The sequence below is a fragment of the Alosa alosa genome, chromosome 14, assembly GCF_017589495.1.
Source record: "Alosa alosa isolate M-15738 ecotype Scorff River chromosome 14, AALO_Geno_1.1, whole genome shotgun sequence".
Classification (NCBI taxonomy): domain Eukaryota; kingdom Metazoa; phylum Chordata; class Actinopteri; order Clupeiformes; family Clupeidae; genus Alosa; species Alosa alosa.
The window spans coordinates 2,360,329-2,379,860 of NC_063202.1; the positions used below are offsets into that span (position 1 = coordinate 2,360,329).

A 19,532-nucleotide genomic window follows, 5' to 3' on the forward strand; every position below is an offset into this window, starting at 1 on the left:
GTATGTTAGTCTGGCCACGCCTCCCCAAGTCATCGTTGCGATTTCACGTCACTCTATTGCTCACAGGGGCCTGCAGAGATGCCACACTATGCTGAAGGGTTTTAACTTCTTGTCTTAAACCCTCTACCACTCCCAGCAAAAGCTCCATTTGTTTATCGCTAGGAGATTTTTCAACCACTGCTCGCACCCTGGTATCATGACCGATTTGAGACATTTCCAAACTCTTTATCAATTCCAACTCAGCCGCTATATTAATGGCCTCTTCCAATGTGTTAGGTTTTTGACTACCGACGTGTATTCTCAAATCGCCACTCCCCACATGTTCAACAAAGTGGTCTCGGGCGAACATATCACGAGTGACATTATCTGCCAAAGGGTAAGCTTTATAAATGAGACGGCGCAAGGCTGTACCAAAATCTCGGGCTGACTCGTTTGGTAGCGTCTACTAGACAAAAGTTAGCCCTATTCCAGTCTTAAGCTATTGGTAACGGTTCCAAGCATCTACCCAGTGCTTCTTTTTAAACTCACATAGTCATTACGGGCAGTGGAGTGTAACCCTGAATACAGCTCTCTAGCGGCCCGACAACAGGAGGACATAAACTTCATTTTTTAAAGCGTCATCCCACCCATTCACCTCAGCGGCTTCGCCCGGGTGTTTTAGTCGGACCACTCCCCGCTAGTACCCGTGAAAGTTTCAGGCATGAACACTGGGCGAGATGTTCGTGTTGCTGGATTACTGCCCGATGGTACCGATGGTTCTACGCTCTCTGAGTCAGACATGATCCCACCGCTGCCACCTGTGTAATAAATCTGCTGGGTCGGAAAAGGTCCCCCTCTAGCGACCCCCTTTGTCCCTTCCCCCAGGTAGACAACTCGGAGAATGTGTAGACCCCACACCACCACGGACGGTACAAAAGTAGCTTTATTTATTTCCACAAGCACAGCCAGGCAGCTCCGGACATTATAATTAATCAACTGACATGATTTGGGGGATCCTCACTCCCAATCCGTGCAAAACAGCAATCCAATAAAACACAGCAATTCATAAACACCACAAAGAGGAAAACATCTCCATTCGGGTATCACAGCACACCTTTCCAGTGTTCTCAATAAAAGGTTGCCCGCAACCCTGTCACTAATAAATTATGTTGCACAAAAGCTACCCGACTTTCAATTATAAAAACAGACACGGATACATATTAGTCAAATTAGAGAGTTAATAAAAGGGAGACTTCCCTGCTCCCTGAGACCCTCCCCTGGGGGCCTGATGGCAAGGGACAGCGAATCGAACTTTCAGGTGGCCAGCGAGGTTCCAGTATGTAAATTCCCGTGTGTAAGTTCCAGTATGTAGTTCCAGTGTGAAAGTTCTAGTCTGTAATTCCAGTATGAAAGTTCTGAGGAGTTCGTGCAGGGGCTCACGAGTCCAGTAGTCCAACTCGCCCGCCAGTCGCGAGTATACTAAGGTTTCCTCCCCCCCTACAGCTATCTTCACTGGCGGCGATCCTACTGACCGCGACCAGCACAATTCGTACCCGGTTTTGACCAACGCTCCCCCAGCGTTTCGCCTGGACGCTCCAGATCAACCTCGGACTCTCTCTCCCGCACGTTGCTCCTCTGCATGCTCATATTGTCTCCTACCCAGGTGAGTCCAATTAGGGCAATTAGGCATCAAACGCTCCCTCATTATCTCCAGGCATTGCCCCCTCAGTTCACCACAGTAGTAACGAACTCCTAAGAGATAGGAGACGTTAATATTAGAATGTTTAGAGGAGCGCGCACAGTAGTAGCCTGTGTGTGTGTGTGTGTGTGTGTGTGTGTGTGTGTGTGTGTGTGTGTGTGTGTGTGTGTGTGTGTGTGTGTGTGTGTGTGTGTGTGTGTGTGTGTGAGTGAGTGAGTGAGTGAGAACGGCACCGCTTCTCTCTCATTACCAGCGACGCTAACGTCGTAGTTTGTGCCTAGCTAAGTTAATAGGACTTAATTGAACTGGAATTGTAGTTCAATTGGAATTTAATGATATCTTACGACTTTGATATTGAATATATATCCTTAATTGTATTCTCAAACTGCTGTATGCAGATTGGTTTTTTATGTACACTGGAACACTGGATGGCGAGTCAGTCCCCTTGGATCGATTGAACTGTTCTACCCTTTCATACTGGATAACCAACCCCTTGAACTGCCCTTTCATACTTGATAACCAACCCCTTGAACTGCCCTTTCATACTGGATAACCAACCCCTTGGATCTGTTCCCTGGATACAGATAAGCCTTCACACATACACTGGCATTGTACACTCACACCACCTTACCTGGGTATTTCTTTTCTTTTGGACATTTGAGTTTTTAACTATTGATTTGATACTTTGCATTTTTAAGAGCTCTTTTATTATTTTATAGGGTTTTGTATTTATTTACTATTTATTTTCTATTTACTAATATTTCCTCTTCTTTTCTCATAGAGAAAAGATATTCTTGCATTTAATAAACCTGCATTATTTATTTGTAACATTTTACATACTGGTGTCCTTGTCAATTTACTCCCTCCTTAATGCCGAACCTAGAACTGGCCTAAACTTAACAGTAACTCATAGAAGCACCTTCTTTTACTTTAAAGTGCAATTTATTATTAAGTAGAGTAGAGGGGTGCTACACATCCATTTGGGTTGGGGGGTGACAGGTCAATCATTTTGGCCTCTTCATGACAGGTTCAGTCTGTGTTACGATCGCGCCCCCCTGCCCCACCCCTCAAGTGGATTTGTCCAAGCAGCCACTTGGTTTGTGGGGAAATAGCCTACGAGTCCATGCATGGTAGCCTAGGCTATATAAGTGCCCTCCGCTGGCTGGTGTTCATATCATCACAGTTTAACCGTAAACAGCAATCAGAGGTGTCTAGTTTTATTCCATAAATATATTGTTTTTATAGACGTTAGTTGCACGCACTACGAAGAGCTTCCATTTACTGCACCATGTAGGCTACTGTAGTGCGGTTTGTCTGTCAACATAAAAACAACTCCGTGTAGCCTACAATTTTAGCACAACTTGGTGGAAAAGTGTAGCACAGGTTAAAGAAAACCTATTCATGTTTGGACTCAAAAGGAACTTCAAAGTATTTCCCATATAGTAGCCTTTTAGCTCACAATGACAGTGAAAGTGAAACTTGGAAAGTGGAAGTCTCTCCACCGAGTGTTACATTAGAGGCACAATCATTTGCGAGTCGATGCACATAAAAAGTATCAACTGGTAGGTTAGTAACGAAGGTAGCCTAATTTTGCAAAATGTGATGACGGCACACAAACTTGGGCAAAACCGTTTAGTATACACTTGTGGTGATAGCTTACAGTTAATGTGAATCGCTGACTATAACCAAAATAAAGGAGAAGATTTGCACCAAATAAGTCTAAAGGCTGTGGTTGTGTTTCTACATGTTGGCACAAATCGTAATTTCTGTCAACTATGACCATCTCCATGCATGTTCAGTAGCCTATATTTTTCATTTAGTCAAGCAGTGACATGTGGTTTAATGCATGGGGTAACATGACGCGAGACAGACAGAAGATGAGCCTGTCTTTAGTAGCCTATCCCTGAATCCTGTCCCTCTCAAATCACTTTAAAATGGTGTGATTAGCAACCAGAATAATAAAAAAAAAAAGGAGACCCCGGACCCCGTGTTATTGTGATTATAATAACCTATAGGTCCAAATCTAAATGTTTGGGTTCAGTTTATGAAGTGTTGCTACAGCATGATACTGTGTGTTCGTTATTAATGGGGGGGGAATCAGGGGGAGATTTTGGTATCGGTGGGCTTGTGTGTGTGTGTGCCCAGGAAAAAATGTGTACTGTAAAATGTCACAGTAAAACAATGAAATGTACAGTTCAACATAAATTTCTTATAGTTCTACCATTGCCTTTACAGTTCGACCATGAATATCATAACTTGACTATGAACTCCCATTACTATGAACTTCATGGTCGCATGTCTGATGTGGACTTTAAAGTTGATGTTTAAAGTAAAGATGATGAGTGACTGCAATTTGTTTATAGTCAGACTGAGGTCTTCATAATTATGAGGTTTACATCATATTTAAATCACATTTCTGGGATAATACCAGACTGTATGAAATAAAACATGAATTCCCTCTTTTTATATCCTTCACATTACATTCCTGTGCTACCTCTACTTTTAAGCCTATGTCATGTTTGATGGTCATCAAATAGGCTATGTTTACTTACTCTCATAAAGTTTAACAACATGACAGAAATGTTGTTAAACTTGTTGTAGAAACACAACCACAGCCTTTAGCCCTATTTGGTGCAAATCTTCTCCTTTACTTTGGTTATAGTCAGCGATTCACATTAACTGTAGGCTATCACCACACGTGTATACTAAACGTTTTTGCCCAAGTTTGTGTGCCGTCATCACATTTTGCAAAATTAGGCTACTTTCTTTACTAACGGCTCCCACACTAGAGTGTGGCTACCCGACCAAATATTTAGAAATTGTGGTCGGGTTCGGACACATGGGGGCGATATGCATTGGAAGCTTTACATTTAAATTCCTTATTATGTTGGGTAACCAACAGGTCTGCTTTACATGATGCAAACGTTTGTTTTTTGAGAATAAAGTAAAATGTAAAAAAGACCTAATAGCTTTCTTCCTGTGTGCAAGATTTGTTTATCGTTTATCGGATTGTTTATCAGGCATGCCGTCTGAAATGCACACGCGTTGTCACGACTACATAAACAAATGGTTATGCACATTTCGCACATATGCACATAAGCACAGTCTTGGGTGACGTTAAAAAAAGTTGTTAGCCTATCAGGAGATTAAGATTATTTGCGTTGCATACTGTGGTAAAGACATACATGTAGGCTACCGGTAGGCTATAAGGTCGTCTCGTTCAACTGGATGAGGATTTCCTCGAGTTGCCCCAATTAACGTCGATGCTGCATATGGATCAGTGACAGAGGCACTGTAGTTTCAACGACTGTTGCAGTTCATTTTTAAGACTTTTCGTCAAGGGTAAGACAAGAATTCTATTTCAATAGGCTATGCTTGCTTGGGCCTCTTTTGTTAATGTGCGCTGTGTGTGACCTGCGTGCGTGCACGCTTATCTGATTTTGTAGACAATTTGTTGTGTGTTCCGTTTAATGGGCTAAAAAGACAGGCTATCCACAAACGTGAACGTTTAATCACTAGCATGGGAATAACTGAGGCATCATCTGCGTCGGGCTCGGGTCGGGTTCGGACAAAAATGAAAATGCCTGTCGGGTTCGGACGCAACTCTGTCGGACGCGGGCCAAGTTCGGACAGAAATTTGCGGCCCGATCCGCACTCTATCCCACACACAGCTGCGTTCCGTCAACGCATGCCAGTGGGTGTTCCCGACGGTAGCTATGCAAATGACTTGAAGTAAAACCGTAGTGTGATTGGTTGGTGCCGTAAGTAGATTGGCTTGATTGGCCGGTGCCGTCTGTCAGTGCAGCAACAGCTGAACTCCTCAACGCGAGCGGCGGGAGAAACGCGACGCAACGGACCCACAATTCAGTACGGCAACGGATCATGTGAGCCCATGTAGAGTGAATGGGATGCGTCTCCAGCAACGCGATGCACGCAGCTGTGTGTGGGAGCCACTTTCCGACATGTCCCGAGGGGATGGTAAAACAAAAAGGTTGGATCTAACACTTGTAAGTTGGTCACAATGTGGCATAATGCTGCAAGAAAAAAAAAAAATGGTTTACATATCATGCTGTCCTTCCAAAAGGGTAATGAAATTGGCGTTTTTATGGTTTTTGGGTGATTTTAGAGCTGAATATAGAGAATTGCTTAAGGGATATCACCGGGCACCCTCCCTAGGCAACAAGAAACAGCAAAGAACAAAACCAGGTTCACCAGTACTTTTATTTTTCTCATGATTGAATTAAAAGTCTTAAGTCTTGTTGAAGCGATTGGCATATGCAATGAGGACGGTTCAGCCTCTTGTGATACAGGGTGAGACTAAAGCATGGCTTTATACTGTACAGTGAGGAACACTGTAAAGGCAATAGATTTAGCTTTTATTTCTCATTAATCTAATGAGAAACCTTAAGTATGTTATATGTTTTCACCTCACATAATCAGATACATAATCTGTACCTACATTTTTCGTATAAATGAGTCTTCCATATTTGCAAATTACCTCAGTCAGTCCCATTTTATCTGTCACTTGCTGCTAGTCTGTCGCGTCACTCGAGTGTAACAATATGACAGGTTCGCTCAAATGGCGCCCTTCACAAAATTTCAGGTTTCTGGCGAACAGGTGCAGCAAGGTCATACTCCATTGGTAAGGAGAAAGTTGAGCCACCTGAGTAAACCATTACTAGCTATTGTTACTACTACTAGCATATTGTAAAGTATACTTTACATTAAATGATATTAAATTTACATTACATCTCCCCATTATGTTAATGTTATTGGTGTTAATAGTATATATATATATATACTCATTTGTGTGCAGCTCTGAAACCTGAAGATGCTTTGCCATTTCTCCTGATTTAAGTGAATAATTGTGCTATGCCTAATATGAAATACATTTACCCTCATGTAACACATTATGAAACACATTTACCCTTGTCACGACTCCACGAAACCCCTTGCTCACCTCATCACAGCAACCACAACAGCAATCATCAATCAGATCCAATTCCCCTGTTTTCTAATTGGTTCCATGGTCCACTTACCCTCATCTGTGTTCTAATTATCCTCCACACCTGAAGGCCACTCCCCAGCTGAACTGAATCCTCGTTAGCCAAGCTATTTAAGTTGGACCCAAACTTGCATTCTTTGTTTGGCCTCGTTGGAAGACGCCTTGTTTCTCTGTTGCTCCAGAGCGATCTTTGTTTGTGTGCGTTTTTGTTTTTGTTTGCTGAAATCTCCTTGGTTTTGTCCAAGTTTGCGGAGAGAATTAAAGACCTTCAACTTCACGATACTTACCTGCCTCCGATCTCCTCCTGTGTCTGACGTAACGACCCTCATGTAAAAGGGGGGGATAAGATTAACTAAATCTAGTAACACAAAGCTAATGTCTTTATACCTTACTAATTCATCCACATAATCTAATAGAACTTTTTTTTTTTAACTGAGATAAATAAATTTGATGTGAAGATTTATACGATTTGTCAAAAAATACATGTCTAAATTTGGCTCATCTTACCCCTATTACTCCCTACACGTAGAGATTTCTTGAAAAGCCAAAGTCTGGAGGTTATTTTTGCTTCCAGAGTACATTTATCTGTCTTGTATTTTTGTCATTTTATTATTTACAGACATTGAACGAAAAGCCTGTTCCCTCCCATAAAATAAATATTTAGGCTTATGTATGTATTTGTAAGAGATATTTTTCAAATCTGAATTTCCTAGTCTGCCCCTAATATGATGACTGGGAAATGTTTTTGCTGTTGGATGATATTACCATCATATATCTATCAGTATATTATATGTACTGTATTTTGTATTCTACAAAAAAGTTTTTATTTCACAGAGGATGCCTAGCATTGGGGGAAGTGCTGTAGCTTTTGGAATAAGAATTTACCATAAAGTACACAATGGAACACACCGTACCATGTCATTGTATAAAACAGTTTGGAAATGTTATTACATCTGGCAAGGGCTAAACTGTCTGCCTCTCACTCCCCATTTTAAGGAGTGCTTTCCTTGTAGACCTGAGCTTTCTGTGTTCATTTGCGGTGTGACGAGGAAAGGCACCATGAAGAGCCTGTCAGGTCTCATCTCAGAGCCATGTCGGGAGATGAGAGGCCCCTCAGTTTGATCCGCATAGAGAGATGTCTGATGTAGTGATGCCTCAGATACAGCTTACGTTAGAGATAGATCACTGTGTGTGTGTGTGTGTGTATAGATGTGTGTGTATAGAGGCTATATAGATGTATGAATAGGTAGAATGTACACTTGTATATGCACACTCATCTGTAAAATCTATCATATGAGGTTGACTAGCAGTGTGTGATCATGCTCATCCACTAAGAGCCTTCCCTCTCTCCCCTATGCAGGCGAGCAGGTGAAGTGTGGCTAGGAGATCAACAACATGTGTTGGACGGAGATGTTCCTACGGGCCCGGCGGAGGATGCGCTCGCTGATCTCTGGTCTGCCCTGCTGCTTCTGGTTTCTACTGCTGTTCGGCGCGGGGGGCCTGGTGCTTTTCATCCACCTGGAGGACCTCTCCGAGATGGTCCAGCTGGGACCAGGTGAGTGGGAGGGGAGTGTGTGCTGTCGTCACGCTTGGAGGTAGTTGTAGCTCGTGTAGCAGTTGTAGCCCATGTGACCTGGGTTGAGAATAACACAGACTCAAAATATGTATCTTTGGACATGGGAAGCAGGCATGTGAACTAAGGGGGTTAAAACCAGCCCCGGCCGAGCTCCCCTTGGCACGTCACTGACTCGCCCATCTCAGAGGAGAGAAATGAAAACATTGCTGTCAACAAGCAGCTGAAGAGGAGTGCTTCAGTTGTACCAAACCTAAATAAATGCAGCCGATAATTTGTAGTTAAGATCAAAATTGTTTCCCCCTCATAGATTTTACTGATGCGTTGAATAGAGAGTAACAAGGCAAAAAGTCTCATTTAGTTCCCTGACATTATATCCTCAATGGTAGTACTGTGTGGAATCAGCATGTAGGCTACTGATTGGTGCATGATGGACTAAGTGTAGTTGAATTGTGTTTTCTAATATTCAAACAATATGATATTTTTCTATCTGAAACTGCATGAAAACAGTATTTTAGCCAGTATTTTCAAAATGTTTTCGCCCCTTGAATCTCTTCTTTCTTACCTCCAAACATTAAACTGTGTACTGTAGCCCCTACATGTACTGTAGGGGCTCCTCAGGTCTCTCAAGGGCCCATCATATGGTTTCCCCATTACATGGCTTAATCGGTGTAAACCAGACAAAATTATCATCAATAAAATAACACTCAAGCAAGATTGGCAATGTGTCCTGAATCATCTGCTTGGACAAATGCTAACTATTGTATTACGAACTGAGGGACAAGGACCTAGAAAGTCCTTGAATTTGACATTGAGGAAAGATTGGGAACCCTGTCTAATTGAGTTTTCCACCTCTGATAATTACCCCCAAAAAAAAAAAAAAAAAAAAAAAAAAAATGGGTGGGTCTCATTACATCATTGTCCAAATCTATGGTGGGTCTCATTACATAATTGTCAAAACTAAATTGATGATCCTTTAAAGGTGCCCTGCCACACAAAACCGTTTTTACTTGTATTTTTTTTAATATGTTAGGTCCATATGTGTTTGTGTTATGTCGTGAATGTGAAAATGAACTGCTACCTCCTCTTTCAACCCTAGCCACTGAAAAGAAAATGGCGGAGAAATCAGACCAATTACAAAAGCTCCTCAGTCTGACGTGGAATTTAATGAGCTCATTATTATTCATGAGCTCATCCAGTTGAGACCACGCCCACAGAATTCATCTAGCTCAGTGACAGGTTTTGTATGCAAGGATAGTTTAACGTCAATGGGCTTGTGCGCTATGCACAAATAGAACTTCAACAATGTATGTTGCCCAAGAACCCAGAGTTGAGGATCAAATGGCTTCAATTTATTTTTTTGAACAATGCTAGCACTCCCTAGCCAAGCTAAGTTCATGCCATGAAGCTAAAATTAGTTGATAACAGCTACCATTGCGGCAGTCTATGACCAATGCCCAGTCCATAAGTAAAACGCTATTGTCAACTCAAGGAAGTGAAATGTTATACAGGTTTAATGCACTCATTAGCCTAGCAGGTTTTATGCCCATTTGGACAATGCTAGCACTCACTAGCCAAGCTAAGTTCATGCCATGAAGCTAAAATTAGTTGATAACAGCTGTCATGTTATGGCCAAAACCGACTAGCTGTTAGCCAATCAGAGTCAAGCAGCTTAGCTTGTTGAATATGAATGAGAACTGGCACAAATCGAGCTGAGTCTTCCAGCAGGCTTTCTATACCACGCTAGAATGGCTTGAAAGGTAGGTAACCAACCTTTGTTCACACATTCCAAAAAAAACATTAACATGTGAAAGGTCAAAGAAAGTGACTGCACAAATGCAGAGAAAGAAGTTTTTTGTTTACCTTCAGTTCATCGTGAACATTTTCAAAGGCACACAAGCAGTCTGAGAAAGTAGTTTCCAGGAAAATTCCATGGAGGCTGGACTAGGGCTACTGTTTGAATTGAATAGATTTCTTTCAGTTCATTTGGCATTAACCAATGAGTTCCCTACCTGAGCCTTGCCAGCGTAACCCTGTCTTGGTCAAAACCGACCAAGAAGCAAAAGTACATACAAAGCAGCAGGCTCATTCAACTTCATGCAGTGCTGCACAGCGTAATGCATGTTTGCATTGTTGTTGCTTCTGTTTGTAAAGTGTTACAGTCTCAATAACTGATTTGTTCGTCATTTATCTGTAGTAAATCTGTCAATGCTGTTCTTTTACATTAGTGTAGATATTTTAAAACACAGTTCAGTATGCTAGCAAAAGTCTTCACCTGATGTCTTTATAGTCTTGGAAATGAAACAAGATGGCAAAAGTTTGCTGCATCAAATCATTGTGCACTAGGTTTTTGTTGTTGTTGTTGTTGTTGTTGTTGTTGTTGTTGTTGTTGTTGTTGTTTGCTTGGTTGGTTGTTTGTTTTGTGTCTTGCTTGCTGAAGCATTCCATTCTCTCTCAGTGATTTCTTATTTTCCTCCTATCTGTCCCATAAAGCTATAGTGTGGAGTTAAGTGGATGTCTGTTTCTATTTCCTTCACTCCAGTGTTCATCCGATTTGTTTGGCCTCAGGAAAGTGCCCGGTTCCCCCTGTGCTGAGATAAGTCCTCGCAGTAGTAGTGTATGAAGCCGCATTTTCTTTTCACAGCCCACAATTTTTTCATGATCTCTCCTCAAAAGACTTGTTTTGTGGAGTGGTGTGACGGTAGGAATATCCCAGAGGCGGCAGATTCCGATGAATGGAGTTGCAGCAGCTGCAGTAAATTGAGGGCACAAACTTTGACCTGTTGTTGTGCCTCTGCTGGTTGTATACAGACAGAAACTTATGGACTGCAGTGACCGCCAGTGATGGAGGAAGTACTGAAACTCAGTACTTAAGTAAAAGTACAAATACACAGAGAAATATTTACTTTAGTAAAAGTAAAAGTACCATAATGACAACCCTACTTAAGTAAAAGTAAAAAGTACCTGCTTTTAAATGTACTTTAAGTATTAAAAGTAAAAGTATTTGCATAATGATTTATTCTCTTAATATCTATATTCTAAAAGGAAGAATCAGTATGGGCTGTGGCATTTTAATTAAGCTAGTTTTAGATTATACTCGACTAGATAGTTTTAAGCTAATGCAATTGTGCTTACCATCTGTGGTCCAGTTTACATTCTGACCTACAATTCTAGAGACTGTAATTCTGGTTATTTACTAGGGTGACTAGGGTGAGCCTGAAGTTTAACGGGGTGGACAAGGGAAGGATTGTAATGCCAATTATGCTGATTGAACAGAAAAGTTGCTGAGAAAGGTGTCTTTATGATTAGGTTCAGTTTCACTTGCGTAGACGCATAGACATTGAATGAGCGCTCACATTACTACCCCCCAATTGTAGGCTATGCATCTTTATTTGATCACACACAATTAAGGAATATTTCCTAATCTGGAAAATGTTACGTTTTTTCCGGCCACCGGTTCATTAATAGTCTGCCATTCATTTGTGCCGCAAATGATCAGACGCGTCGGAGAGGAGGCCCTAACGCTGCAGATAACAGACAGAGAAAGGCACAGAACACAGTTGCATGTACAGTGTAGCCATGGGTCTGGTGAATATAGCCTACCGAATGCAGATGGCTACAAGCTCACGCTTTGCCTGGTCTAGACTATAATGCTTATGTTTCTAAGAATGCACGTAGCGCTCCAGAATCTTTGGTAGCAACCCCGCCCCCTGGTAAAACAAACATGTTTGTCAGAGAGAAAAAAAAAACTGATAAAATGTATCGTAAAAAGGAACGATGGTGTTATAGAAATGCAGCGGAGTAAAAATACAGATAATTGCTGTAAAATATAACAAAGTAAAAGTCAAAAGTATGCACTATAAATTTTACTTAAGTAAAGTACAAATACGTGGAAAGTTTACTTAAGTACATTCCACCACTGGTGACCGCCAGGGGGGCCATGTTGAGTCCGCGTCCCAAATCTTTGGGTGCTTTGGTCTGTGTGACCCAAGTCTTCAGAGCATGCTCTCTACACTACTGTCTGTATTGCTGTTCGTATGCTTACTTGGATGACGATCATGTCATTTAGAGGGGAGGGTTAGAATAAAGTTGTCCTGTCCTGTCCTATTATATATGAGTGTGTGTGTGTACATTTGTGTGTGATAGAGAGATGGAGAGCGTGTGTGTGTGTGTGTGTGTGTGTGTGTGTGTGTGTGTGTGTGTGTGTGTGTGTATCTGTGTATGTGTGTGTATTTGTATGTGTCAACCAAGAGGTAGATGCAGAACCAGTGACCCAGTGGCAAATTCAGACTAGACCCTGGCCGTACATTGTTCCTGCGTTACCGTCCATAATTGCAAAGAACTAATCCATCTCTTCATCCCCTTTCCCTCCTGCTAATGATGGTGTGTGTGTGAGGCAGCACAGACTTAGCTACAGCATGTGATCCACCCAGATACTGCTTTTGCTTCCGCGCACTGTGTGTATGGGTGTGTGCTTGTTTGTGTTTGTGTGTGTGTGTTTGACTTCAAATACAAAAACTGTCCTTGACGCTTAATGATGTGTAGAATGACGTGTCATACGCGCCAGCGTAATCAAAACCGCTTGCCTGATCCTGCCGAAAAACGGCATCCTGATGCCGGGGACTCGGTGACCATCTTGGCCCACTGTGGAGAGTTTCACCTCAAAGTTCCTGTCATGCTACTCATGAGTCAAGATAACAAGGAATCGCTGAGCAGTGGTCAGATGCATGGAATAGCAGCAGCAACGTAAGGTTAAACTTAAAGTTAAATTTCTATTTAGCAGACACTTGTATCCAAAGCGATAAAGACTTGCAGCGGTGGGTTCACGGAATCGAACTCGGGTCAGTCGGTGACGTTACTACTGCTCCTCCGAGCCCATACACAGTGTCAATCTATTCGATTAAACACACCACAAGTGTGGAAAACCAGCCGGTTGAAGAGGAGTTTAAGTGCATGGAGCTTATTGTAAAAGAACATGTCACCCCTGTCGGGATCTTTGTAGATGTCCCCTGTAGCAAGCTCCCCTGTCTCATCAGCTCTCAACAGGAAAGTAGTCCCCAACCCCACCCACCCCACCCCCCAGAAAATGACATATTGTTTCCAGCTAGAAGGTAGAAATTTGATCTTTCGCATACAAGAGGTCCAGTAATCCTTTAAGCCAGCTCTGTTTGCAGAGTCTAATTTGGCTTCCACATAATGTAATTAAATTGGGCTGATGACCCAGAGTGTGGGGGCCCTGCACCCCAGAGTGTTTCGCCCAGGCAGGGCTGTGGAAATGTGTGTGTGTGTGTGTGTGAACCTGTGGCTACGGGAGGCCTCATTCCTGGTTACAGGATAGATAGATAAATAGATAGATGACATGAACCCTACATGAAACATTACTGTCTAGCGCGAGAGAGCTCTCTGAAATGCACAAGTTCTGTGCACTTTCAGTCAGAGATTAGTGGTAGCGCTATGCCTGAAGCACAGTGCAGTGGCGATTCTAGACATTTTTAACAAGGGTGGCACTAGTGAGGCACTGATTAATTCAAGGGTGGCATGAGGCAAAACATCCAGATAAACAGAAACAGGCTCAAGATGTGAAATTAGCACAAATACATTAGGGAAACTCTCACATAAAATGTCTTTGTATTTGAATAAAATGTAATACAAACATATCAAAGTTAATTATCTAAGTTGTCTGTCACTGGGCTATGCTGTTCTAAAACAAATTCCATAATGGGGACATTGAAATAATCAATTTTATTATTATACTGTAAATGAAGATATACAAAATATACACATCCAAGACATTTCCCCCACAATAACTTATATCTATGGCCATCTATTTTTGTAGCTGTTACAATAATTTGACCTGCTTTTTTGTCTATTTGTTTATTTTCTCAAGAAACTTGAGGTTGGGATGAAGGAGTGTATTGTGTATGTGAGCAATTTCATCTTCCTGAATCTCAATATTATGATCACAACAAGTCTGGTCAAATTATTAATTAATTGTTCACATGGTGCAACTTATTGCAGGGCAACCACATAACCGGTTCCATGTGTTTGAATTGGATGACTTCCATGTGTTTGAATTGGATGACTTCCATGTGTTTGAATTGGATGACTAAAGTTCTCAAGAAACTTAACTCCCTGAATCTCAATATTCTGATCACAACAACTCTGGACAAATACATGGATTTCTATGGAACGTCACGAAAACATGCGTGCGCAACCAAGAGGCAGAAAGCACCATAGAACAGCATTGAGCAATGCAAAAGAGCAAAAGAATAAAATGAGTTTTTGTGCTGAAAACTGCACTAATTCGAAATCACGATGGTTAGAGAATGTTAAACATGTTCAATATCCCTAACGGAATGCATGTCTTTGCCAAAAATGACAAAATACGATGTTATATTAATAATCCAAATGAACGTCAAACTTTGAAATATAGTCTGAAATGAGATGTTATTATCATTGAGACAACAGGGGTATACAAAAAAATCCGATTGTAGCTTACAGCAGCCGACTATTTAGGTTACGTTTATAACGTTGTGGACGGCCACCAAGCGTCTTCTGCCTCACGGCTGTGCGCGCATCTAGTTTTGTTGGTAAACGGGAAACTCGTGTATTACAAGTCAGCACCAGTGCTGCATTCATTGTTTTGCACTTTTATAATCACATCACCAAAAGTAGGTTATTGGTTTTACCAAAAGAATTTGGCAGTATTTTTAAACTACAAACCTATAAAGTATTTTGATACAAAATATGATGCCATTTTTTTCCAACTAAATAAAATAAAAATGACAACATACTATTTTGTATTTTACATACATGTATCAGACATACTGCCTATCCCTGGCTGTTGGCTGCAGCAACTCAAGCTAGGTAGTACCAGAGACTTTCTAATGAGGAGACACAGCACTCAAAAAATCCTCCATAGAAATTCATGGGGTTAGCCGTTGTCTACACATATCACACCCCTTCCTCTGCAAAACGTCGACATGTGAATACATTGAGCCAATCATGTGGTGTGATGTGAATACATTGAGCCAATGATATGGTGTGTTGTGAAGACATCGTGCCAATCATGTGTTGTGAACTCGCCGCTGGAGCAAGATTGGTGTCGTGAAGCCTTGCGCACGCGCATTTGTGCCGAATAGGATGCCGGATGAGTGCCCAAAAAGCGTTGCAATATGGCCGCCGAATGGAGGGACTTGCCTAAAAGGACTTTGGTAGTACTGATTGTTTTGTGTTTATGTTAGTTTTGATCCAATTTGACAGCTTTGCTATGTTGCCCACCCAAAATTTCTACCAGCCCACCCAAATATAGTAGCCTAGCCTAGGTTAGAACCAGCCCTGCCCTGCATGGAGACATATTTTACGATAATAATGTTAGGTTTTTGTTAACAGAATCTCCTATCATTCATCTATTTGCGCAACAGCCCACATTCTGCCTTCAATCCAGCGAGACAAGTCAAATAAATGTTGTTTTTTTAAAGCTGTCATCGTCATAGGCACGATATTTAGGCTACCTCTGTTAAGCCTACACAAAGTTAGCGTGACAAGGAGTATTTCCTGATCGGGAAACCTGTCGTTCGAGTTCAATTGTGCCGCAGGCCAAAAAAAGGCAAGCGTGTTTTGCCACTTACATTTCTGACGTCTGACACTTCACACTGCTGCAAGTGCATCAAGAAAGATCCCGCCTTACACCATGTTAATGGTCAATCGTAGACTATAATAATAATAATAATAATAATAATAATAAGCTTTATTTGTATAGCACCTTTCATACACAGAATGCAGCTCAAAGTGCTTTACATTTGAAGCATGTAACACAATAATAGTCAGTCAGTCATTATCAATCACTTTTCTTCATTGCTGGGGCTGTTTATGATCCACTCAGCAACATATCAAAATATAGAAAATGACGCCATAAGACTGGCAGCCTTAACCCTCTTACCCCCACAAGCACGCCCATATGGCAACTGTGGCAAGGAAAAACTCCCATATTCCAGGAAGAAACCTTGAGCAGAACCTGACTTAATAGGGGAGCCCATCTGCTTCTGGCTGGCTGCGCCCTCCAATAGTAGCAGATGTAGAATAATCTGAAAAAGTAGTCTACAGGATAAGATGAGTTAACTAAAAGCTTTCCTGTACAGGTATGTTTTCAGATCTTTTTTAAAAATATTTACTGAACTCGCCTGCTTGATGTACAGAGGCAGGGTGTTCCATGGGGGCATAATGGATAAAAGCAGCTTCTCCACTTTGTTTGTGGAGCACTTTGGGTACGATTAAAAGATTAGAATTGGATGATCTAAGTTTCCTTTGTGGTTGATAAGATATTAAAAGCTCAGAGATATATGAAGGTGCTATGCCATTCAGAGCTTTGTAAGTATTTACCATAACCTTAAAATCAATTCTATAGGAAATAGGGAGCTAGTGCAGTTCAGCCAACACAGGGGTGATGTGTTCTTTCTTCTTAGTCTTAGTTAAAAGTCTAGCCGCAGAGTTCTGTATGAGTGCCAATTTCTTTAGATGTTTTTTGGGAAGACCAGTGAAAAGTGCATTGCAGTAGTCTAACCTGCTAGTGATAAAGGCGTGAATGAGTTTTTCTGCATCTTGTTGAGTTAAAAAGGGCCGCACTTTGGCAATGTTTCTCAAGTGGAAATAGGCTGTCTGAGTAACTTTACTGATATGGGGCTTAAAACTTAACTCTGCATCTAAGATGACACCAAGGCTTGTTACTTTTGGTTTGACCTGGTGCGCCAAGTTCCCTAGATTACTAAGAATAATATCTCGCTTCAGTTTTGGTCCAACCAGAAGTACCTCTGTTTTGTCATCATTTAGTTTCAAAAATGTTTTGCTCATCCACTGATTTATGGAGATTAGGCATGCAGTGAGGGAGCAAAGGCCATCTGGGTTAGTTGGCTCCACAGAAATATACAATTGGGTATCATCTGCGTAGCTGTGGAAGTTTACATTATGCTGACTTATGACGTTTCCCAATGGAAGCATATATAGAGAAAATAGCAGGGGACCAAGGCAGCTCCCCTGGGCCACACCAAAAGGCAAGTCAAGTAGGATGCTATGATCAGTGGTGTCAAATGCCGCACTCAAATCCAGAAGAATAAGGATTGATACTTTGTTTGAGTCAGTAGCCAGTCTGAGATCATTGACTATTTTTACTAGAGCCATTTCTGTGCTGTGATTTGATTTAAAACCTGATTGGAATTTTTTCAAGGATACTGTTTTCGTTGAGGAAGGTATTTAACTGATTACAAACAACTTTTTCAAGTACTTTGCTCAAAAAGGTAGATTTGATATAGGCCTGTAGTTGCTCAGATTGGTATGGTCAAGATTTTTACTTTTTTAAGTAAAGGTTTCACAACAGCGGTTTTAAAAGCAGTTGGAAATATACCTGTTTCTAATGAGGTATTTATTGCCTTGAGAATAAAGGAGCTAAGCTATCATATGCTTTTTTTGAGGAATCTAGTAGGGATTGGATCTAAAACACATGTTGAGGAGCCGGTTTGAGTTATAATTATACCAAGCTCAGATTGAGTAATAGTGCTAAAGGACCTTAATTTTGGGGGGCTGTTTTTGGGTGTACTATCAAACATATTACTTGTGTTACCAATAGCCTCCCTTATAGAAATGACTTTGTTTTTGAAGAAGTTTTCAGCAATTACCTTAGAGAAGTGGTTCCTCCTCTCATTCCGAATAGCTCTATTATAATTTGCTATTTTTTCTTTTAGAATGGCACGGTGAACCTGTAACTTAGTTTTTCTCCATGTTCTCTCAGCTTTTCTACATGATCTTTTTAGATCATGGATATTTTCGTTCATCCAAGGTGTCACTTTTTTTAGTCTTTAAGGGTGCCACTCTGTCAAGCAGAGTGCCTAACTCACGATTGAGAGCCTCTACCATTTGATCAATGGGATGATGTAAAATATCTAAATTTATGGAGTCTATAAGAGCTATGAACTGCTGTTCTGCTCTAATGTCCAAGAGTCGCGATTTGATTGCAATTTCGGGATGAATTTTTGGAGTATGTAGTACTATATTAAAAGATACACAATGATGATCACATATTTTTATCATTTACTAATAAGTCTGTGACTTCTATCCCTCTAGAAATGACTAGATCGAGGGTGTTGCCAAGGTTGTGGGTGGGTCCTGTAACATGCTGCTTTAGCTCTAAACTGTCCAACACATTAAGGAACTTACTGGCTTTAGCATCAGTTGTCTTATTGACATGAATATTGAAGTCGCCATTTACAATTATCCGATCATAGCTAGTGATGATGAGCGACATAAGTTCAGAAAACTGGTCGAGAAAGCCAGTCCATAGGATTTGGGGTGGCACCTGGGGTGGCCAATCGAATCTTAAGGGTGGCCTGTGCCACCCGGAGCCACCCCTCTGGCTCCACCCCTGGCACAGTGCATACCTAAACCATCAAATTATGGCCGGGATTCTATTTATAGCCAGGCCTCAGATTCGGACAAATAAAGGCCAGTAATAATTTTGTTTCAATTTAACTCATAAAAGAGCTCTTCTTAATATTTTAGATTGTTGGTTGGTTTAATATTGTTGCCAATGAAAAGTCATTGTCTTACACCACGAGTCTCCAACACGTTGCTCTCAAGCTACCAGTTGCATGCCGCCCCCTTCTGAGCTTGCCAGAGGCTGAAGCAATAACCTACATTTAAACACAATTGTTGCTGCCAGGCATCAGCCTACGAATTTTATAAAAAAGTAAATCATGCAGAATTAAAAAAATAACTAAATTTAGGCTACCGTAAACCTCTTTGGCTATACGGAATAAGGTTTCCATTTCAACACAACACATGTCCCATGAATAAATGAAAGCTGATGCCTTATCTCGCAATAAGCGGATGGAAATCCCGACACTTCATACATGAACCATCAAATACCCCACAGATTTCAGTGGTCATCAGTCCCAATATTTAGCAATATCAAACATTATTATACGGCTCTTCACAATGCAAGTAGAATGCTCCATTGACTTGAATGGGATTTCCGAAAGTTCTAGCAGTCATTATTTCTTGGGAAAGGACCTCTGAAAACAAGAATGACCGCTGTCAATGGCAACGGAGTTTGTGCTTGAAACTTCATTCAAAAGTGAAAGCAGACGGTTGATCAGCTGTGTTCTAAAGAATGTTTGATTCAAGTTCAGCGTGTGTTTAAACTATTTGTTTCTCAGCAAAAAAGCCAAGACGAAAACGGTAACAAATAAGTGTAAAGAGACATATCATGGAGTTTATTTTTTCGT

The 19,532-nt window shown here is 41.2% G+C and overlaps 1 protein-coding gene across 2 annotated transcripts in view; it reads left to right on the forward strand.

Moving 5' to 3' along the window:
* Nucleotides 1-874: 874 nt before the first annotated feature.
* LOC125307550 (carbohydrate sulfotransferase 8-like) overlaps nt 875-19,532 on the forward strand; it is a 51,394-nt gene continuing 32,736 nt past the window's right edge. The window contains exons 1-3 of one of the 2 annotated variants that reach the window (XM_048263583.1): nt 875-908; nt 1,483-1,642; nt 8,044-8,238. In XM_048263583.1, the coding sequence (XP_048119540.1) occupies nt 8,079-8,238 (160 nt within the window). In that variant the 5' untranslated portion in view covers nt 875-908; nt 1,483-1,642; nt 8,044-8,078. The other variant, XM_048263584.1, reaches the window with a different exon arrangement.